The sequence below is a fragment of the Diadema setosum genome, chromosome 1 (assembly GCF_964275005.1).
Source record: "Diadema setosum chromosome 1, eeDiaSeto1, whole genome shotgun sequence".
NCBI classification, from domain to species: Eukaryota; Metazoa; Echinodermata; class Echinoidea; order Diadematoida; family Diadematidae; genus Diadema; species Diadema setosum.
Genome location: NC_092685.1, coordinates 38,404,763 through 38,430,873, shown reverse-complemented (window position 1 = coordinate 38,430,873; position 26,111 = coordinate 38,404,763). Strand labels below are relative to the sequence as shown.

Sequence of the window (26,111 nt, the reverse complement as noted above, 5' to 3'; positions counted from 1 at the left end):
TGCTCACTCCTGTTCCTGTTTGTAAACCCCTCCTCCCATAGTTTTCCCAATGAGTGCAAACTATTATTATCTAGTATGTTCTGCAACTATTTTCTCATTGTTTCTATCCTCGTTCTTATTTCTATGCTGATTATACCTGACTAGTCTGAAGAAAAAAAGTGTTCAATGCTGTTGATTCGATTACAAAGAAGCTTCAGGCACTGGGGTCTTATTGAATATCTACCTCCTCTAAAAACAACAACAATGACAAAGGGATAACTACACGACATGCACTGTCACAATGCACTGCTATGCTAATGTAACAAAAAAAAAAAAATATATAAGATAAGTCAGAAAATGTGCAATATTCAGCAGTAGCCTGACAAAATTGTCCTACCATGCGCAAAAATGAAAATTATTGATAAAGCAGTGAAGATTGCAATTTGTATAAATGGAATAAACAAATGAATGATGCAGGTAAAAAAGCAATAAAAAATATGAGCTAGCTAAGCCTGTTACTGATTCTAACCTTGGAAATCTAATTCATCAATGTATTATTATGTCTATGAAATAACTGTTTCTACAGAAAAGCAAAGTTTTGACAAAATCGGCCAACCACTTGACAAAATATCTGCTCTTTTGATGCAACTTAAAAGGACTGTACAGTACTGGTTGAGGTGGGGATTCATGTTTTGAACATTCTTAAGTGAGATAATGAGAAACCTCTTATGAAATATGAAAGAGCATGAAATTTTAAGAAGGATTTAACGTTTATTTGATGAAAATTGGTTTTCAAATGGCTGAGATATCCAAAAAAGTGATAATAATAAAAGGCGACAGGCCACAACTTTATTAGGCTCTCTTTGTTTCCCCTTGTTTTTGGATATCTCAGCCATTACAAAACCGATTTTCGTCAAATAAACTCTTGATACCCCTTACAATTGCATGCTCTTTGACATCTCACAGAGTGGTTTCTGAATATCTCGCAAAACGTTAAAAGCTAAATCCTCACCTCGACCAGAACTGTACACACCCTTTAAATTACAGAATGAAAAGAATTTTACCAATTCAGCATTCTATACTGTTTTACAAAGTAATTCAGATGTGAACACGATATTTTACACTTCTATATCTGAAACTACTGGAGGGTAGTGTTAGGGCTTGGTGGGATAGGGGTGGGGAGGGTAAAATTGCATGGATGTATAGATATGCACTGTGCATACTTTCCCAACAGGTCTTGTGTGATTAACAATGGCATAACCAAAGTGAAAGAGGGTCAGCTGTGAGAGCACTTCCTAGCACCACAGGGTGTACTGTATGCTTGAGTTCACCTCACATTAGATTTCATGGACAGATGAATTAGCTTATCAATCCATCTTGTTTGCGGTATCCCCTCACGATGGAAACAACAAGTCCACTTCCTTGACCCAACCGAGTTGCCAGGCAACGCGTCAACAAACCCAGATTCTAGTAATTACTGAGGCATTTACGCAGGAAAATCGACAGGCTTTTTCTTGTCTCTGTTACCATTACCTGATCAACATGTTTAATAAGGGTAATATATTGCCAAAATTAATCAGTTCACCATGTACAATGTACACTGTGGTGGGACACTGTTTTTCATTTTTAATCCTCTTTTGCTTTACAATATTAGGGTGTTGTCATTTCCTTTGTGTGTGCGCTACTTTTGCAAAGCAATATGAGAAAAAGTAAAAAGCGATTACAACCACACACAATGCTACGGCTATTTTCCCCCATCTAGATAAAAAGGTCAACGTTCATGTTTCCAGCAAATGGGAATGGTTTATTTCTTCTTCCATTAAATCTCCTGGGAACTAGACAAAGCATGAAACACTGATCATACATAACATGTATGTGTGATGCTCTTGCCCTGAAACCGCTTTAGCTGATTGAATCTTTGGGGTTTTTAATCTTTTCATGTGGTAGCACTTATGTTTTCATTCATCTATTAAAATAAAATAAAACTAGCTTTCTTTTCTCCAAACTGGCATAGTTGAACATTTCTTTCAAACAAAAACTCATGGGAACCAAACAGAGCATGACACAATGATCATCATCTAACATATGATATGTATACACAATGCTCTACTTCAGTTGATTAAATTTTTGGGATTTCACTCTCATGTGGTAACGCAAATGTTTCGATTCCTCTATAAACGGGATGTAACCGGCTTGCTTCACTTTAAATGGACACAGCAGAATATTTCTTTCACACTTGGTAAAAGGCTGGAAAGGAAAAGTGCAGTATCATATCATACAGGTATGTGATAGTGCATCACAAAACCAACAAAAAGTATGTCACATGTCATGATTTTATGTACAGACTCAAAATGGGTGAAGTGGGCCATCTACTCAATCTTTAGTTTCCTATATATCGGAAAGAGGAATTCTTCTATCTTCTACATGTTAAAACAAATGGGAAATTGTGCTTCATGAAGTTTTTCTAGAACTTTTGTCTTCGTAGAATAGTGAGATTAGGTATGTCTAGAGACCTCCTTTCATTTCTTAAAAACCTTTTACTCTTTATTTTTAACAACTTTGAAAAGAGCTATGACCTAAGTCCTAATATAAGATCATGCCACTTTAAAAAAAAAAAAAGGCATTGCAACATTAGACTTCCCCTGGTGTGTTTTCACGTACATTCAAGTTGTATTGTATCTAAATAGGTATTTGCTATACCGTATGATGCTTACAAACCATCACCACACCCATCATAATTTGCCTGAAATAATATCGAACCAATATTTGAAGAGGTTTGACGACATCAATTTGAATATTTTTTTCAAGATACTGGATTAAAACTTCATTCAAGAATACAACCGTGAGCTTTGACCTCCATTTGCATAAGAACTATGAAAACATATTCAGCAAATAAAGAGTTAAAATTAAATACTTACAACTTGGTTTCCAGGAAACTAGTCTTTGTTGAAAGCTCATCTTGGCTTGCAGACAACAAGTCTTTTACAGAAAGACAGACAGACAGACAGACAGACAGAGAGAAGAAAAAAAAACATAATTTATATTGCATTACAATGACTGCAAACCTCTGAGACGATTCTGATTCCTTCTTTCATATTTCAGTCTTTGTACAAGCGAGAAAAACTGCATTCCCATACACTTTTATTTGCATGTGTGTGTGTATCAAATTTTCATTAGACATGAGTACTAACATGTATTATAAAAAAAAAAAAAAGAAGGAAAATACTGCATTACCTCTCTATACTTTGAGAGGCAGGTGCTTGTATTGGAAGCAAAGGACAGCTTGCGCCACAAAGACATCAGGGTGATTGCTTTTAGGGACTGGTTGTGAATCTAATTAAAGGTTTAACCCATGGAGGACAGGTTAATACAGCTACAACATACATTTTCCATAGACACCTGCCCAAGTATACCTGGGACTCATCTTCAATGGGTTAAAGGAAGGAAAGGTTTTGCATCTCCATATATACCCAGAAAGAGTATAAATCTTCTCACATCAATTGCCTTCGTGACTACCTATTGTGCAGTGAATTTGTATTTGAATTTCAGTTAACAGAGACGTTTTATGAAAGGGTTACTCCATCATGCCTCCTTAAAACACCTGCCAATATCCTACTTATTAATTGTGTGCAGTGCAAGGAAATAAAATTGATTGCTCTACTTTTCATTTATTGACTAAATGCAGTTCATCAGGGTATCACATATTGCGAGTAGTACTTGTTGTAGTTTCTTTCTTCTTGTAATATCTGAAAATCCTACTGAAATGTTTGTATCGGACAGTAGCTGGCAGTGTTCAGCTTTCCATACCATTGCTCCAGTAAAGTGATACATTTATAGATTACACCATGCATAGGTCTGATATGTTTCAACTTAATACACAGATACGTAAGTTGTGTGTTAGACAGCCACAAGATGGCGTCCTTACACATTTGTAGTTGCACCATTTTGCATTATCTGCTCTCGATTATCACATGGCTTCAACTTCATTTTCAAACTACTGTACACAAGAGACTGCCAAGTAAAAATTTTCAAAACCAGCAAACCTGATTTAGATATTTAGAGAGTATAATGCCTGTACATTCATGTAAATGTAAATGACAAGAATTCATCTTCCCTTGCTTTGCAGATATTCATATGGTCAACAAAGAGAGTAACCTTAGCAAAGGAGCCACTCAACACTGGATTTGCAGAAGCACCATTTTGTCTTGAAGGAAACCAAAACCGAGAACAAATATGGATTGAGTGAAAGTAGCAATTTAGTAGAACACAATGGTGAAAGTTTGAGAGAAATCAGACAAACAATTCAAGAGTTTTGAATTTTTACAAGTTTGGAGCTGTCGTTGCTGGATAAGAAGATTAATGAAGTTCTTGACATCCATGTATAGACAACAATATAAAGAAAATTCAAAGTACTTTCACTTTTCAAGCATAATGAAGAGCATTTGACTAAATCTCTAAGTTCAGAAAACAGGGGGAATAATATCACCCTTTATGAATATTGCACATATCACTAACAAGTCCATGGAAAGTGTATGACGCACACACACACACACACACACACACACACACAAATAGAATTCTCCTTGTGTTTTCTTTATATCATTGTCCATACATGACATTATGAACTATAGTAGTCTTCTTATCCAGCAATGACAGCACCAAAACTTTTAAGATTCATAACTTTGAATTGATTGTCTGATTTTCCTAAAAAAATTTATTGATGTCTTCTACTACTAAGTAATATTGCTGCTTCATTCAATCCATATCCATATACATGTATCTTGGTTTAGCTAGGTTTCCTAGGACGAGGAAAACTTTCGTACCACTGTACATTGTAACTCCTTACACATCTTCTTATAACACTTCAATCAGTCGATTCCAACTTTACCTTTGAGCTGCCTTGTCTCTTCGTCCAGTCTTTGTTTTAACTCCTTGTTTTCCTTCTGCAGGTCTTTCATAGCTGCCTGCAATGTATACAGAAAGCAAAACACAAGAGCAAACAAATTGACACACCTATGAAGATGTTGATATCACACCAATTCCAGCTTTGAAACAGGCCATCTCGGTCCAGCAAAAGTAAACTATTCGCTGTATGATGTTATTTTGAATGAAATAATGTGTTGGAAGTTAGTTGCCTTACTGTGTACCATTAATGAAAGTGGAAGTTAACAGTCAAAAGTATGACAAGAAACTGAAAGAATACCAGGGATGGAGAGGATGTTTCATGAAAGAGCTTTAAAGGGAAATGAACCCCAAATATACATGTGGATTGAGTGAATGCAGTAATTTTGGTAGAACACATCAATGAAAGTTTGAGGAAAATCGGACAATTCATTCAAAGAGTTATTAATTTTTAGATTTGGTGACGAGACTGCTGGATCAGAAGACTACTACAGACATGACATCACACATGTACAACGATATAAAGGAAATATAGAGAAAATTCCACACAAATATCATTTCATATGAAAAGTACATATTCGCTGGACTTGTTACTGACATTTGTCATAACTTATAAGGGTACCAGTAATATTATTCCCTTGCTTTCTGAAAGAGGTAAGCCTAGTGCTCTTTCATTATGCTAGAAAAGTGGAAAAATGTTCAATTTCCTTTATATTTTCATTATATGGTAGTCCATAGGTAATGTCATGACCCATAGTAGTCTTCTGATCCAGCGGTCTCATCACCAAAACTTCAAAAATTCATAACTTTTGAACGGATTGTCCAATTTTTCTCAAACTTTCACTGATGCATTTAACTAATATTGCTCCATTCACTCAATCAACTTTTCTTCTTTTTTTTTTTTTTGGGGGGGGGGGTTTCATTCTCCTTTAAGTAATATCATAAAAAGCATGAACGACAATCACATATGAATGACATTTTTTAGCACAAAGCAGATTTTTTTCATTCATCACTTGGTCTAGGACACTCCTGACATAGATGCAGATGCTCGACCAAACTTAAACTGAAAATCAGTTTTTCCTACTGTGTCTTTTGCTTTTGAACATGGTGTAAGGTGCATTAATCCTGATATAAACAGTGAAATCCTTGGATGAAACTGCCATTTTAAAACACTTCGAAATGTAGTATGACGTGCAGTATAGATTTACATCATCATAATGCTTAATCATCCTTTCTCAAACCACAAATGGGGGTCACATGTTCATTTAAAAACTGCTACCACAAATTAGAAGCATACCTTGGACGACAAGACAGAATTTTGGTGTTTCATCAACTTCTGCCGTAGGTCAGCATTCTCCTCTTGCAGAGCTGACACTTCGACTTTCAACTGTGTGTAGCTGAAATAATAAAGGGTTAATGAGTTAGAATTACTGCATGCAAAGGGTATATTTGTGTAAATTCATACTCCATTAGGTATTGCAATGCCCCATATAACTTCAAGAGATAATTTTACAAGGATCACCAAAAACAGCAGAGGTGCATTCATAATGAACACAGGTAGGGAACAAGCTACCGTTATAGCAAACTCTGTCAATATTAAAACCATCATAAATAGATAAGATAAGAGATTTTAAAACAGAATTATCTTCTGTTAGTGTCAATTGGATTTTTTTTCAGATATTTGATCGGGGGATTACAATTGCTCTGTAAAACAAGATATTTTCACGGCATGAAATTTTTGTGAATTGGAGCCAATGGCCTTTTTTCCGGCATGAAATTTTCGCCAGTTGCCTCTAACATTCAATGCGTATGACTACAAGTACAGCGTAGACAAGAACTTTCACATGAATTTTAATATCGCGAATCTCGGCTTTTGCAAAATTTTTGAAATTAAAATACAAGCGAACATTCCTTGTTTTACAGTATATGGGGTATTACTCATCTGCTTTGCCCAAGAAATGTTGCAACAAATCTATCTGTAAGAGATATTATCTTCATTAGGCCTACCATATTAAACAAAGCATTCAACTTCATTCAAGGACTCAAGTTACCGATTCGCTCCCATTTTTCACTCTAGATCGCCACTGTTTACTGTATACCCCCCCCCCCTCATCATCAACCAACCCTCCCTGCCCCTACCCCCCCCCCCTCCGCCTTCCCAACAATACACATTTCAATAATCCATTTAATTAGATCCCGTCTCCGCTGTTCAATTCCACGCGACCACAGGCACGGCCACAAATGCTAATATTACTCGAAGAACAACATCAGATTTAATACATGGGACCAACGTTTAGCTCTTACTAGCCTCGGCAAAAGATCTTGGAAAACGTCTTAATTATCGTTATTATAAAGTCATGTTACCTAAGTGTCGGTGGTTTCTCTGTTGTATGTTGTTTTCGCTTGCTGATTTCTTGCTTCAGCCGAGGAATGTGAGAATTTCGATTCATAATGCATCTGTCGTAAAGACAATCTCCTTTCAAATTTGAATACGACCGCTCTAGCTAGAACGTGTGATCCGCGCAATCCACGTACGTCCGTATTCCGTTTCAGTGCAGTGCTGCTATTATGGTTCATAGTCTACATTTTCTAGGACTGTTGTTCTGCTGTTGTACTCGCAGGTTCGAAGAAACTGACCCTTATGTTTTGTTTTAGGCTTGTTCACAGTAATGTCAAAGATAAACCCGTATAGTGACCGAGCCTTCTCTTCCAGCATTGTCCCCATCCTTTGTAATAAACCCCCTCTTCATATTCAGACTGCCTCATCTATGTAATCATGTAGAATTTTTCTTCAAACTCATCTTTTTAATCAGTTGTTTGTTTGTTTGTTTGTTAGCTTTTGCTTTTTTCTGGGGCGCACACAGCCAGTTATTGATAATCATTGTATCACTGTATCACATGATTTTTTTCCTTCTTCTTTTCGTTACTGTTATTTTTTGGCATTGTCTTTATGTTATTGTTTTCTAGTTTTCGTGTATAATAACACCAGTGCGTTTAGAAACACCCGTATAAAGTGTCATATAAATGCAATTATTATCATTTATTTATAAAGATAGCAATTCTCAATATCTTTTATCTGTGAGGCAAGAGAATTCCATGTCAGGGGTCATCAGAATAAAAAGGACTTTGACAACTTAGGTCTCACGGAAATTTTGGGCATCAAAAATCAATCAATCAGGCATCAAACTAGCTGGCTTCTAAAGTTTAGTAAGCACCAGATTAAATGTCATCTATACAAGAGTGGCATGGTGATGTAGAAAAAAAAAAAAAAACCCATATTGGTTTAATTATCGAAAAATTCAAGTATAGGAGCTTCGTTTACTTCTAACACTTGAATGATTCGCAGGCGATGATTTTATGCAAATTAATTCCGATGTGCTAATCACAAAGTGCCAATTGCCTCTGGAAGATACAATCAAATTCCTAGAAATGAAACACATTGTACCTATTTCAGTGAGGATAAAATTGGTGATGAATTTCATTTTTTTTTTCAGCGCAGCCTCTTTTACGGCCGGCGCCATGCACGTTTTTAAAAGTTGGGAGGGGGTGGGGGGGTGGGGGGGGGGCAGGTTATTATTTCTGGTGCCACTTCCGGGTTTCTTCAGCTGACAGAAAAAAAGGGGGAAGGGGCTTACCCGCTATATACCACTTCCACTTTCAGGTTTCATCGGCTGGCATCTGCTTCCAATCGACATCGACTGTTTTTAATTGACAACTAAAGAAATACTTAAAAGATATTACTGGGAAAATCCAAATATCAAATCCAAATCCAAATCCAAATCCAAATCCAAATAGTATATACGAAGTTGGTAGTTGTAAATGACACTGTAAATTAAATTATTTATTTCGTCCTTTACGTATAATTACTATATATATATATATATATATATATATATATATATATATATATATATATACATATATATATATATATGTATAATGCCTTTTCACAGGCTGTGTCAACTTACATATTTTGTTTGTCTTTCTCACTCTTCCCTATTCCTCTCCATTTATCATCCTCTCACACTCGTCTCCGTATTTCCCTCCTTTTTTGTTCACTTATATCGTACATCTTTGTGATTTCTTTTCATTATTTTTTTTTCAGTTGTTGTCATTCGTATTTCTTTTATTCTTCTTAACATGGTCAATTTGTATAAATCATGCCTCTTAAGCTGTAAATAGTAAGTAGGCCCACTGGAAACTAATTTTGTTTTATAAATCAATATCATTAGTCCAACATTTGCGCTCTCGGCATTCAGACTTATTTGTTTCATATGCACTCCGAGGCTCAAATCTCCCCGACGTAGTTTATATTCTGCACATTTAAGAAAAGGACGTTTTTTAGCATTATACAAATGTTTACAACAGTCATGTTATTGTTCTTCGCATAATAATTATTACGTCGTCATCTTCCCTATACTAGCTAAGAAGTGAAATTTCATAAGTATACAGCCACAGTCTTTTATATCCTTTTAACCTTTATAGAATCTCTTTATTTCTAATTGGCATGAACACAGACTATTTTCGTCATCACATGTAGCTGATTGAGTCCGTCCACACACACACACACACACACACACACACACACACACACACACACACACACACACACACACAATGGTGTTTAGTAATATTACAATTACTTGTCTATACCTGGCTCAATTTCAATCAAAAGGGTAAACTTACAACAGACAAATTCAGTTGAATTTCTTGTCCTTTTAATTGATTGTAAATTATCTTGGTAGGAACAAACAAATCATCTATGTAAGTTACTGTCAAGAAATTTGGGTGTTATATGTATTACGTACTTTATATTCGACTTTATTACTTCCGTATCTCCATTATAGCATACTGGCCTGGAGGAATTGTTCCAAAATATGCATCGAGTCTATCTTCAGCATACAAAAGCGAGATATAAGGATTATCAATTGTACAAATTATTTAGCACCGACAAGCCCACTTTTCAAAAGTAATAACCTACTAAAGATTTTTGATATATATTTTTACTCCCTTGGGATATTCATGTACCAGTTAACTAAAGACGAATTACCTTATGTTTTTACTCCCATGTTTGTAAAAGATAAAGTTATACATTCCTACCCTACAAGACAAGAAAACTCATTCCTTTTCCCCCGTAAGGACTGCCTTTGCTCTTAAAACAATAGTACACACGGGTCCGACATTCTGGAATAGCCTTGACTCCATAACATCACTGAATCGTTGTCACTGAATTGTTTTAATCGCAAAGTAAAAAATTTCCTCGTCCAGGCTTATACAACATGCAATTTTATTCGAACTTCCTCTTCTTTATCAGATTTGTTGCTTATGTATCATGTGCATTTTTGCGCATTCCTACAGTTACGTATACTCGGGTGACGAGGAATCTTGCAAGCGCAATACAGATGGCTATTTGATTGATTGATTGATTGATTGATTTTATTTCTGCCTTTTTCCAAATCACACATAACAAAAGAATACGCATATTTAGAAATTAACGTTACACGACATTTAAGCAAGCATATACTGTCTTGCAAATTAATTCAAGGTACATATACACACACACTATGAACGTGACAGTCACAATGTATAAGACGTGTAGCATATCATTCACAAAAAAAAAAATAAAAGTTCGGAGGCGAATCGTTAAATCAACACTTGTAGAGTATGTAAATAATAACTGATTATTCATTCAGAGTATATCACGTCGTTTCATTAAACGTATTTTAGAAAAAAAAAGAATATAACACAGGGGATATGAATAAATTGATTTTTAAAATTCAATATTTTTTGGTTATTATAATAACAGAAAAGCAGGAGACCGCGATCATAAGCAGCAGCTTGACATGGATCGAGGCCTCGGGGTAAAATTCGAGACTTAAAATCGATTTACATATCTGTATAACGGACGTGTCTACAAAAATAGAATCAATAGTCAATTCCAAAATATTGTAATAATTTATGAAATCAAAAGTAAAGGGGAATTCAAAAAAGTTTTCGTTTATTTGTTATCAATAGGCATTTTTTTTTACCATAATACTGTGCTGAAGTGAGTGCTGTGCTGTGTTGTGCTGTGCTGTGCTGTGCTGTGCTGTGCTGAGCTGTGCATGCGATTAAATACAATTTTGTTAATTTAATGTTTGGGTATATATACCTGATTAAATTGATTCTGGTTTATTCTTTGTGTCACATGCATGTCTTCTACATACTTCTGTATACAATTTTGATGCGCAGCAAAGTACTAAAACTAATACTATATCAATATAAACTGTTTGTGAGTGAACGTAAAAAAAAACACCAAAACTTCTTATCACTCATACATCATTAGGCGCTATATTTCGATAAAAGATATTTTTCATAAGTGCCTTAAAAGAATGTAATTTGGTGGTTGTCTTAATCTGCTCGGGGAGATTATTCCAAACGTCAGGTCCATACATGTCTAATTGACTTGTGAGCTATCATTAACTTGGGATTGTGGAGGTGATAATCTTTAGAATGTCGAGTTGGGTAAGCGTGGACGCTGGAGTTCACAGTGAATAGGTTGTGGAACGAGGAAGGGAGGGTGTTGGATTTGTGTCTGTACATGAATATTGCGCTTTGTAATGTATGAATATCATGGATTTTTAAAGTTTTCAATTTAAAAAATAATGGTTCAGAATTTGCAAGATAATGTGAGCTGGTTAAATGCGGAGTGCTCTTTTTTGGAGAAGATGAACTGATTGAATTTTTGTCTTCTTAGAATTTGCCCATACTATATTGCAATATGTGATGTATGGTAAAATCAGTGCATTATATAAAATAAAATAAATATTTCGTTATGCTCTAATATTTCGTTATGCTCTGATGTATTTTATTTGTTTCTCTTGCTCTTTTTGCTCTCTTTTCCTTTACGTCCATTTCCTTCCTTTCATAGTTTTCATCACTAGGTTGTTTGTTTAACAAGACAAGGGAGGCGGGAGAGAGATTCCACCTCCCTGACAAGACCAACATTTTCATCTATAGGGACCTACACAAGCTCTGCTTTTTAGTGAAGGTCCCCCACATTTCATGTTTGTAAAATTGTCTTCTCTTGTATTCTTGTAATAACGACGCTATGTCCAGTCTAATATGTTCAATCGATTGTATCATAACTGATATGTGGAACAATAAAATCAATCAATGAAAAAAAAATACAGTGAAAATTACCATGAATCTCTTTTACTCTGTGGTGTCTGTGTACCAATGCTTTTGTGCATGTTTTGATATTATGAGCAGTGGCCGATCCGGGCCTGCCCCCCCCCCCCCCTCTTTATTTTTTTTTTTTGTTACAACAAAAGAAATGAAAAAAAATGGGAGGGGGGAGGGGCATGCGCCCCGAATTTTGCAAAGACGCCTCGCTTTTATTCCTGGATCTGCCTCTGATGAGGACTGTTTTAAGTTCCACGAATCCTATCATTGTGAAGCAATTATTCTTTCAAGTATATAGGCTCACTAATCATCATTGTTCTTTTTTTTTCAGCTCAGTTCATAACTCATCCAACAGTGTTATTGAATTTAATTAAACTTTTTGTTTTCGTAAAATGTAGATTGTTTACCCGTTGAGAAAAATTACTGCCTTGTGCATTATAGCTACGAGTATATATGTCTATGAACTTTGCGGTATCATCCACCCCATGATGTAGGATTCATTCATTCGTTTGATTAATGAGTTTTGATTATTATGTTTCCGCTGATTCAACTGCTGAAATGAGAGGTTCTTTGCTGCCCATTATTACACCACTGTGAGATCGACGCAAGAAAAATTTCCACATGTCCTCTGCAGAAGGGTGCCCCACAGAACTCACAGTTCTGTGGGATGTACTGATAACGGTGGTTCGTCGCATCACGCCATCTACGTCAAAAAACCATTAAAGGAAACCCAAACCAAAATGATTGATGTGGATTGAGTGAAAGCAGCGTTAGCGTATGACACAGTCCGAAGTGAAAGTTTGAGGAAAATCGGACAATCGATTCAAAAGTTATGACCTGTTAAAGTTTCACGGGGGGGGGGGGGAGGGAGCTAGGTACACACATGTACCTTGACTTTACATCCAACTACGAGCACTAGCCTCCCCCTCCCCTGCCCCTTTCCCCCCCCCCCATAAAAAAGAATAAAATAAAAAAATGTAACATTACTTGATCCACTAATGTGCAAAATAGGCCTATCATAATTTGTTCAAGGAGAGCCATGTGCCACTACTGCGTATTTTACCTGTTAGGATACTTTGAGACTAGTTTCATAGACTACACGAGGTTACACGCCGCCACCCACCACCTGCAAAACGGAATGTCACTCTGAAAGAGGCAGAACCCAAACACGGTAACGACACACGCACTATTGTACTATACACGCACTGCACTCGGTCACTCCGTTGCCAGAGCACAGGGGGAGATACACGCTACTGGAGAGAACGCTCGACCAAGACCACTAAATCCCGTTGCATGTAAGTTCCCATGACCATATGTGGAAAACATTCACACTGCTCGTAGCTCATGTCATGACAGATATTTTTGATGAAAATACAAGCAATATCAATTGTTTGTGGTGAGAATGCAGATTTATTGGCATACTCGTGAAATAGGCCCCACCACTGCGTGTCCGTACAAATACTACGGCGGCTCTCCTGTTTATACTCGTGAATTCAGCCCCACCGTGTGGCGTTCATCGGTAGGTAAGCACGGCGGTGGGGCTTTCTTCCACAGTATAATACTCGTGAATGCGGCCCCACCAAACGGCGTTTACGCGAGATGCATACGGCGGTGGGGCCGATTTCCACAGCATAGCATCTTTCGTCCTCCTTTTCTGCCGTTTTTTTCTTTGGTCTTCTACTTTTTATTCTCGGAAGGACTCCCTGAAGTCCCTTGACTAATTTAACGGCCAATTTAACCATAAATACAACCCTACCTAACCCTAAACCCTAACCCTAACCTAACCTTGCTTGCTAACGCACGGGTGCACGCGCACTGCGGTGGGGCCTATTTCACGATTTTGCCGATTTATTAATATGTGTGAGTGTTGTGCCACGCTGACCTCCTCCCGAAAAGCCAACCCAGTGCAAAGGTGTGATTGGGGGCGGGAAGGGGGAATCCCCCCTACTAGTACTGTATGACAGATTGTCATGATGTGATTTGTATGTCGTTGAACGCAGTAGCATGTACCAACGATGGGGAGATGTGGTGACATCTGTTCACACAATAGTAGGGTTAACGAAATTCGAATCAATCTCAACAAGTGTAACTTCCTAGAAGCTCCAAAGTGATCTTCCTATTTGATAATTTTAGAACCGGATACTGTAAAACGAGGAATGTTCGCGTGCATTTTGATTTCGCGAATTTCGCGAGTGTCAAGATTCGCGAAATTAAAATGCACACGAAAGTTCTTGTCTACTCTTTATACATTGAATGCCAGTGGCAGTTCGCGAAAATTTCATGCTGCAAAAAAGGCTGTCGGCTCCAATTCCCGAAAAATTCATGCCGCGAATATGTCATGTTTTACATAGCCTTTTGTCAAGGCCCTCTCGCTGTATGGTGAGGAGAGCCCAGCTGAGTGGGGTTGCGCGAGGGCCTTTTGAGATCTGCTTCGCATCCTTTTGTTAGCCCTTTGAATTACCGACTTTTGCTCCCCGATTTCGGGAGCAAAAGTCGGGGTCCAATCAGCGTGTCTGTCTGCTCGAACCCAATTTGAATAGAGCGAATGCACGCCGCTGCCGCAGACCTCACAGAACTCTACACACTCTTACAGAACTCTACACACAGAGTGTGTAGAGTTCCGTGGCAGACCTCCTCGGAAGCCATTAAAATGAGTATTCAGAAGGGTTCACGTGTCATGAATAATAATGTGTGCAGCAGATCTCAAAAGGCCCTCGCGCTGGCGCGCTCGGCTGGGCTCGCTTCGCTCGCCCATTACAGCGAGAGGGCCTTGACAAAAGGCTATGTTTTACAGTACTTGGAGTAAATTTATATTATTAGGCCTGTGTGTGTGTGTGTGCTACAACAGCTAACAGCAAGGATGAATATAGTACCAGTAAATCATTAGGTGTTTTGTTCAGAATGATAGAAATGGGTCCGAGATGTATATTCAGGCAGCAGTAAAAACTCGAATATCGCAATAAATCTTTGATTATCGGAGTTAATGTTGAATGACACCAAGGTTCCAAGCCATCTTCGTTGAGCAGAGTAGGTCTATGTTGGTATGTCAAGGCTAAATTGAGTACTATACAATGAGGAATGTTTGTGTGCATTTTAATTTTGCGAATTTTGCGAGAGCCAAGATTTGCGAAATTAAAATGCATGTGAAAGTTCTTGTCTACACTACATAAGTGTATACAGTGTATGCATTGAATGTTAGAGGCATCTCACAAAAATTTCATGCCATGAAAATATCGTGTTTTACAATAATACAGCTATAGGAAAAACTTTGAATATGACCACACAAGTTTGATTTTTTTAAGTTGAAGGTCTAGGTGTCACATGGCACCATGCAGCTATCTTGTTCTGTTGCAAGGCTAGATTCAAGTACGGTAGGAAGTACTTGAATATTGCCATAGGATGCTAGTTTGATCCTGAAGTTCAAGACCTGGGTCGTATGACACCGAATTTGGTATACGTATAAAAAATGTACGGAGTTTTGGGGCATTGATAAAAAGCATGTACCGGTGTCTCTAAATGTTGATTTTGTTTGTTTGTGTAAATATGCACATTCCATTCGCTCATCATGACAATGAGATAACAATCAGGTTTTATGAAATTGGTATTGAATAGGATATTTACCTTCCAGAGAGATTTTTATTTGATGTAAATGAAATTCTTCGTGAAATATAACTGGAGGGACTATGCATGGTAAACCAGAAACAAAAATGAAATACGAAAGAAAGAAAAAAATAAAGATCAGATCTGGTGACCCGTTTGGGCCACTTAAATTCTTGAATTTGAAGTTTTGGTGGCCCAATAGTGAAATGTAGTGGATTCAAATAAAAGGACAGTTAATTTTGTTTTTCAGCTACCTGACCGGGCTGCAAAGAGATTTTGTGGCCCGACATCAATTTTTAGTGGCTTTGGGCCATGGGGCTATCGCCAACGAAGCTCTGTAATGTACTGTATTGGCTGTTTGTTTGATTTTTTTTTTTTTTTCATACAGATATTTTTTCAAATGAGAAAGTCACAAACATTTTTACAAGGTGCTGTTTTCATGATTATGACACCAAGGCTCTCACTAGTGTACTAATGCCTGCCAGTTTTTTTTTTTTTGTTTTTTTTTACATTTTGTTGAATTCGCTGTCCAATAGTGATTCACGAAATTTGCGAGAATTAAACCCTCGTGAAATTTACAGCTTATACAATATTGTCTCTTTTGAATGAGCTTGAAATCCATTGCACTAAGTACCCACAGGTACAAAGCACTAGGTACAAATGTAAGTGTACAATTATAGTTTTGACTGTGCATCACAAATCCAACAAAAGTCTGTATGCCCTGATTTTACATTGTGGACTTAAAATAGTTGAAATGGGTCATATTCTTTTGTATAACTCAAAAGTTTGAAGTATTTCAAGACAAATGGGAAATTGTATTTTCTTTAAATTTTTCTCTGATTTCCTTTTTTATAATCTTGTCATTTTAGACTGGTATCCTTTGAATGGGTGGTTTTATTGCATTGAAAGCTGTAAGAAGTCATGAATAGAATGTCCCTGAAAGATGTGCAAAATGTCAGCTTAATGTGATAATCCCTTCATAGTGTTTGCTATTGAGATCTATATCCTCTTCTTTGTCCCATTCATTGTGCTAACTGCGTCTCTTCTGTTTTTTTTTTTTTTTTTTTTTTTTTTTTGCAGCATCATATTACGGGAGAACCTCAAAGAAAGATATCAGAATGGCTTACCCATACCCCCAGACAGGAGTCGCCCCCGGGGGCTCCCTTCCATTTGTGCTCAATCCGGTAAGAGAAACCTTACGACCACGGAATGGCATGTTTGTATCTCCAAACCAGGAAGACACCTTTTTCTTTCAATTGTATGCAGGCTCAAAGTGACCACCAAGATTACCCCACTTTCTCCTTCCATTTATCTGTTATTGTTCAGTTAAATACAATCTATCTTGTTGGTATTCTATTCATTTCCTAGAAATGCATTGCACAGTTTACTGTAAAAAAATGTTTTGTGAGGCTTTTATATCCGCAAGTTTCACGAGCCAGGTGCTATTTGCAAATTTAAAAATGCATGAAAATGTTAACTCTGATTCCAACATGAATGTGGCATGCATGCATACACTTCTCAGTTCATTTCTATACTCCATAAGTGCAAATTTAACCACTCACGAAATTGTCGCGAAGTCCCAATTCACATAAAGTTTAACTTTCTAAATATATGGTGTATACAGAACTGGAATGTATTTAGCCTGAATGCAACAAGTACATTACAACTATCATTAACTCACAGGCCCTGTCTCACAGCTGCTTGAAGTTGGAAGGGAATTTAGAAAAGATCTTGTTGAGTAAGAGGAATAATGTTGAATTTTGGACTCTTGCTTTCAAAAGCAAAGTAATAAAGGCATCGTACATTGGACCGATGTGAATTCTGAAGACATCCCTTTCTATAAACTTTGTAATCCTTATTCAATAAAAATATGTATCCCGATATCTGATATGTATCGAAACATATAGGAGAAACTGCTCTAGTAATTTCATGCCTCTTACATTGAAATGTAATTCCATGCCTCTTACATTGAAATGTAATTTCATACATCCCAAATTGGTTGCTTGCCTATAAGCATTCAATGCTTCTGTATAGGTCACGTTAAGACGAATCAATTGAATCAATTAGACAATCAGTCAAAAGTACTGGACTTAAAAGCGGAGATGTATGTGTCCAGCTGTGGCAGATTAAATGCCATATGTGCATAAATGTTTGTTAAGTGTCTCAGCGTAAGATTAGTGATGGCGCAGCAGTAGTTTCCTTACATGTGACAGCACACAGTTTCTTGCCTTGTCGGACTGCCATGTACCTGTGTACTGGGGAAATCACATGACATTCCTCACAAGCTGTTTAATTGAAGCCATGATTGATTTTATTGTTGGTTAGAACCACACAAGGCTTTTCAATTGTGTCCATTAATTTGATTTGTTTCATTTTAATTTGAACTTGTCACCAGCCATACCTCATGCATTAAGAGTGACATGTAATAGTTTAGAGCACAATGATATCATAAACTTTTCTGCAATATGATCACAGGGGCGGATATAAGAATTCCGTAAAAGGGGGGGGGGTGCCTTTACAAAATTAAAAGGGGGGTGCACGTGCCCCCCATTTTCTCCTTTTTTTTTTCTTTTTACTTACTTTTAACCAAAAAAAAAAAATAAAATAAAGGGGGGCACGTGCCCAGTGCGCCCCGCCTGGATCCACCGCTGGATCATGAGTGATGGTATAATACTACTATAGTTTTTTGTTTGTTTGTTTGTTTTTTTTTTTATCATTGTATTTGTTTTTCAATGTTTAAAAAAAAAATCATCAGATATATTCTCTCTTTTTCTGTCAGATATTGGGCCATACTGTGATAATACTCGTTAGTGTCATTTTGTATGTGTTTGTGTGTGTGTGTGTGTGTGTGTGTGTGTGTGTGTGTATGTATGTATGGTATATGTGGGAGAGAGCATGTTTCTGAAGAGAGCATCTGATCACATGAGAGGCTGTCTTAGTTCTTCCAGAATACTTACAATCATGATATTGGTTGTGGTTTTTAAGTGACCTTGTATGGCAGTTGAATCATATATGGATGGGGCCACCAAAAGGAAAAGCTGTTCTTTCTTGTTTTATATGACTCCTCTATATTACACTCTGGCAATGATAGATTTTGATAATTTTCTTGCATAAAGCGTTATTCTATAGTAAAAACCATCATGCATTCACGCATGTGCTTAACATTATAGTGTTGTCTTTTTTACCAGTGAATGGTAATATAGGGCGGGGGGGGGGGGGGGGGTTAGTGGGGATCTAGGGGAGGAGGATTGTTCAAACACTTCAGATTCTGAATTGTATTAGAAGTCAAAAGTGCACTATGCTGCTAATATTTGCCAAGAGGACCAGTGCCTTTAAAAATGGGTATCAAGTATTAAAGGTAAAGTGTGCGTGAGTGGGCTTGTGTGTTTAGTGGAAGCATTATGGGCAGTATAACTTTACCCTAGGAGGATACATTGTACATGGAAGCTATCTGTGTGTAGGGTGTGTGTTTGTATGCGTAGGGGGAGGGGGGGGGTGTACCAGGAAATTGTGGCACTTGATGTTATTGCTGTGTCCTTATAAGGAGTTATCTGTTACACATGACCGTCTGATGGTCATACTGTTGCGCATTGTCAGAAAATGAAACTTTTGTAGATCATGATAGGGAAAAAGATTAGTTTTGAAAGGAAATTGAAAGTTGACATTTCTGCTGCATGTACATGTAAGACCAACCTCTCAAAGTGCCTTGAAGGTACCGTTTACCTTTGGGAGCAGTGGTTTGAAAAATGTTCGAGTTATCACATTTGATGATGCATATTATGTGTAAGTCAACTGTACATGTATCACAAAACATTCTACAATATGAAATTTTGGCAATAAGGCCTAAAATATAAGGAGATATCCCTATTTTTTCATTTAACCATAACTGTAGATGGTTTAGTCTGGGAACATTTTTATTATAACTATTGTTCACATTTCTTATATTTAACAAAGGAGGACTTAACATTGATTATAGTGCTTCAGATTTTACATTGGTTGTTTCTATCCCTAACTCACATTTTACAACTATTTTGGAGCACTAATGATGGATTTTTGTTTCATCTGCAAATGGTAAATTATACCTTTAATGCTTTCGTATGAGATAAATGAAGAGAGATTTAAATTGAATTACGTTAATGCAGCTCTCAGCATCAAATTTCTGGTTGTGCCTTTAATGAGTAATGCATGCAATAATGGTGGAGTAGTTGTTGATAATGAGCCAACCAAATCTTTCTGTTCCCTCTTTTTGTTTGTTCATTTCCATCTGAGAAGATGGCTGGATAGCCCATATTCAGCTATATGCTAAGCTGGTCTTCCATGGGGTCCAGTTGGATGTGAGGTGGGACCACTTCACCGGGTTATACACCCTGCTCTTTGCGATGAATGAATGAAGCGGGATCTTTTAGGTGCAGGAGCTGTGACTCTCTCATACACGGGACCTCCATTTTATGTCCTATCCGAGGGACAGAGTGTTTTGCCTCTGCTAGAGGGGACAGTATGTTTACACACAACATTGCTCAGTCCAGACTCGGGTTCGAACCCAGGCCGCGTGATTGTGAGGCAGACGCGCTACCGACTGAGCCAAATCACCGCCCTTTTTGTGTAGATGTGCCTTAGTAATATAACTATAATCATGATTATAATAATAATAATTACTGTTTCGTATAATACATAGTATATGGTATAACATGCTTTTACAGCAATCTGATCATCTTTGTACATGCGTATGTCACATCCACATCGGGATCAGACTCAATATTTTCGTGTGTCTTTAATTTCGCGAATAGCACCCGACTCGCGAAATTCGCGAAAATAAAAAACTCGCAAAGTATTTGGCGTATCCAGTATTTCAACAAATATACATGTACATAAAATGTATTCAAGTACACACAGTGACATAATAAACTGAAATTGAAACTGAGACATGCAATGTACCGTATGTCCCCCCCACCCCACAAAAAAAAAAAAAAAATTCACAATGGGGACCATCCGCAATGGCAACTTTAGAAATAGTGATTCAATCCAAATAAAATTTCAGGGTATGAAACTGTAACTTATTACCTACATCTTACTGAAAATCCCATCCAATTTGCTTCAGTGGTCAAAGAGAAATGAGGAGTTTTGTAGAGCATGTCAGGAATCCCTTCCCTCCAAGTTCTGTCCATTGTGTTCACATACACTGTATTATGCGCTCCCAAGAGCATCCATGAGTGCTACATTTGGAAGAATCAGACCCATGACATGCTTTACAAAGATCCACATTTCTCTGTGACAACTTAACCAAATTGAACGGGGTGTTCTCCAAGTTCCAAAAGTCTCTGGTTGCCAGGGTCATGAATTTTAAGATACATAATGTAATATTTGGATGCTTTAACTATACAGCACTGATAGGAAACAATAACTGGTAGACATCCTGAAAGCAAGACTATATGTCTACGCTGCCAATTAATGTTGCTATGAAGGACAAAACGCAGTGCATTATGGGAGATTAGGCCCAGCACCTGTCTCAATGTATTTCTAATGGCATGGAAGAAGAGGTACGGTCTGCTAGCCCACTCATTAGTCAGCCCACTTTAAAGGTGTACATTTGACAGTTGTCAAGTCTACGAGACAACACATATGACAAGCCTTCTGATTCCAAGAGACTGAGGAAAAAAAAAATGATTTGGCATGATAATTTCATTTTATACAGTGCAATCACTTGGGATGTGCACATTTTTTTTTCTTTAGCATATACACCTGTGCAGGCCATTTTTCCCTCTTTTTCTGTCATGTCCATACACTTTATCACATTGCTCCTGAAATGAAATATGTAATTATGGCAGCTTAAAGCCTGTTATAAGAGGGCAACTTCTTGAAACTTGCTTAGTAAGTACTATAGGCCCTGAAACTCACCCAGGGGCCTTGTCCTTAATCGTGAGAAGGTGAGAAGTGTTAGATGGTGACTTGTTAAAACTCACTCTGAAACCTTTTTAAGGTTGAGAAGGTGAGAATACCGCGTAATGCAATTTATTGATGTGTTGCCATGGTGCCTTTTTGTTTTTGAGACCAGAAAGTGAGAAGGCATTCTGTTATATAAACTTGCCAAAGCACCAAGGACCTCTCTTGCCCTACACACGGTACCAGAGTTAGGGTAAACCAAGCTAATTATCATCATCTGTCCTTAGAAAGTCACCATGGCTTGCCATATATTATCTCAGCAGTTATGTCTTCTAACCACATGTTTCAGCCTCTGTAGAATTTACCCTGTGCCATGGTAAAGAAATGCAGAAATGAATACAAGAAGGAGATAGTTGTGAGAGAGAATGATCCCACAATGCAACCTGCATTCCAAACAGTGGCCTAATTACTAGTTGTCATGCTGAGAAGTCTTGTTGGAAAGGGGGGGGGGGGAATGGTAGAGGGAGCAAATCCAAGGTAGATAGATGGATGGTGGCCTTAGCCCATATTGAAACTGCTGAGGGCCACTTTAGCAGCCCAAAAGGTACATTTTGTGATAATATCAGCTTGTATTGGAGTGAAAACTCACTGCTATTTTGCTGGAACACATTTACTTTTTGATATCAGAGTAATGTAGAAAACAATTGTATCATCATGAATATGAAATTTCATAGCTACAAATGATGTCAAAATATAAATTTTTGACAAAGTGCTACAGCTGGATAAAGCACAATTTTTGACTGAACGAACAATATGAAAATATCTTAGTAATGTAAAGAGATAAATGCCTAGAAATGTCTACATTGGTTTCCATTGATACTGATCAACAAAATTTTGCGAACCTTACAGTTGCATATGAAAAAATGTTAAACGCTTTTTATATTGTTTTTTTCAATATGAAATTTTATGTTTGGCATGGAACATTGTATTGATATTTGAAATTTAGAGTTATGGGGATATTGTTAATGAATAGAGATTTGTAGATTGACTACTGTGGTATTATAAAACCAGGGAGGTGGGATTCCCACCTCCATGATAAAACCAAGAAAATTAGATTAGAATGACATAGAAAGATAAAGCTGAGCAGGCAGAAGGTAAAGATAGGCAGACAGACAGACAGACAGACAGACAGGCACAGACGAATAGATAGTGAAGTGTGCAGATCAATAAACACAGGAGCCTTGGTGGGAAGATTATATAGAGGGGGGGGGGAGGGGGGCTAACAACAGGGAGACATAGAGAAAGAGAGAGATTTCTTTGCATACCATGTCTGTCTGCATTGAACTTTGTCCCCTCACGTGCTTGATAAGGTGTAGGGCAAAATTGGAATGTCACGTCATACGTATAGGGCCTATCCACTTTGCATGCACATGAGCCATGGTATTGGTAGAAATAAAAAAGTGAACAAACAGCAATACCTTTTGATATCCTATTCTTTGACAACTTTTTTTTAATTACTTGTTGAGTTTGCAAGGTTGGTGAAGGTGAGGTAGGCGATAAACTCCACCAGCAGTGAGCAATATCATATAGACATTTCTCCCCAATAGATACCAGTATTTATGCATGCTTTCATTTTCTTGTTTTGATGATAGCCGGCGTTAGTCAAATAAATGCAAACAAAATGGCAAAAGTGGAAGAAAACTCTCTGCTTGAGTATCTTTTTAATCCCAATTCTGATTTTACTTTCCACAAAACTACAGTACTTATGATTTGCTCCTGCAACAGTTGAAATGTTCGCACACTAAACCAAACATAATTTCCACCCACAAATGTAACCCGAACTGTGATCCTAATCCTCACATCAAACTAAGCCTAAAACCCTTTCACAACCCTAACCATAAACCTAAGTCCTTGGAGGAAATATGACCAGAGCAGTTGTCGCAGGAGCAAATAGGGACTTTTCGATTTGCACGTTGAGCCAGGCGTCACCCTGTTATGACGTAGTTTTTACGTACTGCGCATGCGCGAGTGTCGACCCTCGGCTCATCGCACAAATTTCGAAAGCATTAACCCTGGTTATCACCGTCCACCCAAATCGGTTGCGCCGCGCTCAACCCACCTTGCTATGACGTCACACTCCTCTCGGGTATCGTGCGAAAGAGCACGATGACTCTCGGGAAATCCGTTCTCAGTTCACCTGTTTTCCTTTTTCTTTCGAGAGAATATTTATGTTCTGATTACATGAAAGCTTATGATCTTGATACATCACAGCAGCAGCGCTGACATACAAACTACAGCCTCTGGTACCTACTTTATTTGCCCGTTTTCACTGTTTCACACTTTGCAACTGCCTACCATAGCCCCACACATGCATTTACACATAATGCTGTACACAAACAGATCTTAGTGCATTTGGCCTAGCTAGTGCAGCAGTGCATTTGCCTAGTAGTCTTACCATGCATCATGTTTTAAAATCCACATAATTCCTCCCAGGATACGCATCTAGTCAAAGTCAAAAGAAATATTACAAGTACTGAAACGAGTCACAAATTCCGCATATATGCACGCAAGGCACAGGTTGCCTCCTGCACACGCCATGAGACGTGACGCCAGCGCCCGAAATCGAAATGTGTTTTAGCAGCGGGTCAATGTACAGACGTGACGCCTTGACGTACGGTTGCGCTCGACGGCACGTCCTTCTCGTTCACCCAATCGAAAACTCCCTAATGTCATGTCATTGTCACCTTGTTTTACATGGTGGTCAGATTAAATGGTGATAGATTAGTGTATGAAAAATAATTGTGGTAAGATGATTGCAAAATCAATCAATTATAATCTTGGAGTAACAATATGTTTCCATGCTCCCATCCTCCATAGAAATAGGAAAAATGTAAAACAACATCTTGGGTCAAAGCTGTCAATTCTTGTAGTATAATGCTCTTTTTTCCCCAAAAAAAAGTGAACAATTTTTTTCTCTCTCTCAGATTCCTCCTCATCAGGGGGTATAGAATACAGAGTTAAATGCTCATCTATTTCAGGTGCAATTTTATGTGTGGAATAATACTACATTAATTTAATATCTACATTTTCGTCATGAGCAAAATTTCTGCTCAGTTTTACTAGATTAGATTACATCTGTAGGTGCTTTTTATGTTTTTCAGTGTGGAAGCAAGGTAGAAGTTAACAGTATAGACCATTTCCTCCTTTAAAAAAAGTAAACTATGAAAGGTATTTGCTCCCAGGCAGGACATATTGATATTGCCTAGATAGAGAGAGTTGCAGGTAAATGTATTCATTGTGTATTTGGATCAAGGTTATACTCTCATGTGAGGAATGAGTAAAAGGTTTCTGCAGGCTAACCAAACACTTGTGTAACCATGTGTAGTGATATATATGGGTGTTTCTTATTGTTCATTTTCTTCCTTAATACATGAGCAGCAAGGCTCCTAGGAATGTTTGTTAACCCAGATAAAACAGTTCTTTTCCCCATACCTGGTGAAAATGGTTATTCTTTGTTATTTGTTCTTCCCTTTTCCTGTCCCCCTTCCATTTTCAGTTTTCTACACAATTATTAGGGCTGGTTAGAGTTGCCAATGACAGTGACAGAACTACTGTAAAAATGGATATTTTCACATGACTAATTTTTTGTGCTCGGCCGAGTAAGAAGAGTTTCACATGCTTTTAATTCCATGGAATCAAGACATCAGCTGCTGGAACACATGGCAAGCAAAATTATTGATGTGCTTTTATTTTCGAGCTAGTTTCTGGTTGCGCAAAATGTGCAAAATTTTCAACACTGCAAAAATTTCCTCTTTTACAGTAGTCATGAGTGCAAATAGACCACTGGGTAGAAAATATGTCTACTAAAACTTAACTCTATAGTCGGGCCCGCCCTAGAGTGCTCTGAGAAATATTTCAAATGAATCCTTCACTACTGTTTAAGTAACTGACCGTTTACATAGGGATGGACAGACAGACGAACAAACAGATGGAGAGGGGATCGGTCAAGTCACTCCTGGTCAAGTGTGTATCTGAACTCCTTATCTCGGGTTGACCTTTTACTGTGCATGTGGTCCCTGTCTCTCTAATCAGGCATCCTGATTATTCCGGTGCAGGTTAACCCTTTCAGTCCCATTCCTTCAAAATGCTGTGATGATGGTTGTAGGAGGATGAAAGAGTGATGGGTATCTAGGAGATGGCCATTTGTCTCCAATACATTATTAACCCATTCAGGATGAGTCCCGAATATACTCAGGCAAGCATTTATGGGAAATGCATGTTGTAGCAAAATTAAACTGTCCTCAATGGGTTAAAGCTGTATTCTGAATACTCGTTTAACCGTTTTTGAGCCATCAAGTCAATGATCTAAGTGGTTGGCTGCCATTTCTTTCTTTTTTTTCAGCTCTAATCTCTGTTATAAATTGTTAGTGTTTCATAAGTTGTACATTGATAGCTCAATTGTAACTGCATCTCTATCAATAAACATATATTGTCTGCTTGTGTTTTCCCATTCTCTACTTGGACATCAGTTCACATATTCTGTGATGAACAATTCTGCACCAACAGGCCCGAGCTAGTCGCAGTTT

General features: G+C 37.6%; 2 protein-coding genes across 2 annotated transcripts in view; one reads left to right on the top strand and one right to left on the bottom strand.

Moving 5' to 3' along the window:
• LOC140235490 (uncharacterized) overlaps positions 1-7,400 on the bottom strand; it is a 31,928-nt gene extending 24,528 nt beyond the window's left edge. Inside the window, exons 1-4 of the mRNA XM_072315549.1 lie at positions 7,246-7,400; positions 6,179-6,278; positions 4,868-4,943; positions 2,898-2,958 (exon numbers count right to left, since the gene is read on the bottom strand). Coding sequence (XP_072171650.1) covers positions 2,898-2,958; positions 4,868-4,943; positions 6,179-6,278; positions 7,246-7,331 — 323 coding nt within the window. The 5' untranslated portion in view covers positions 7,332-7,400. The remainder of the gene's footprint in view (positions 1-2,897; positions 2,959-4,867; positions 4,944-6,178; positions 6,279-7,245) is intronic.
• Positions 7,401-13,243: 5,843 nt separating this feature from the next.
• LOC140235954 (galectin-8-like) overlaps positions 13,244-26,111 on the top strand; it is a 39,740-nt gene continuing 26,872 nt past the window's right edge. Inside the window, exons 1-2 of the mRNA XM_072315953.1 lie at positions 13,244-13,340; positions 16,726-16,829. Of these exons, the coding sequence (XP_072172054.1) occupies positions 16,764-16,829 (66 nt within the window). The 5' untranslated portion in view covers positions 13,244-13,340; positions 16,726-16,763. The remainder of the gene's footprint in view (positions 13,341-16,725; positions 16,830-26,111) is intronic.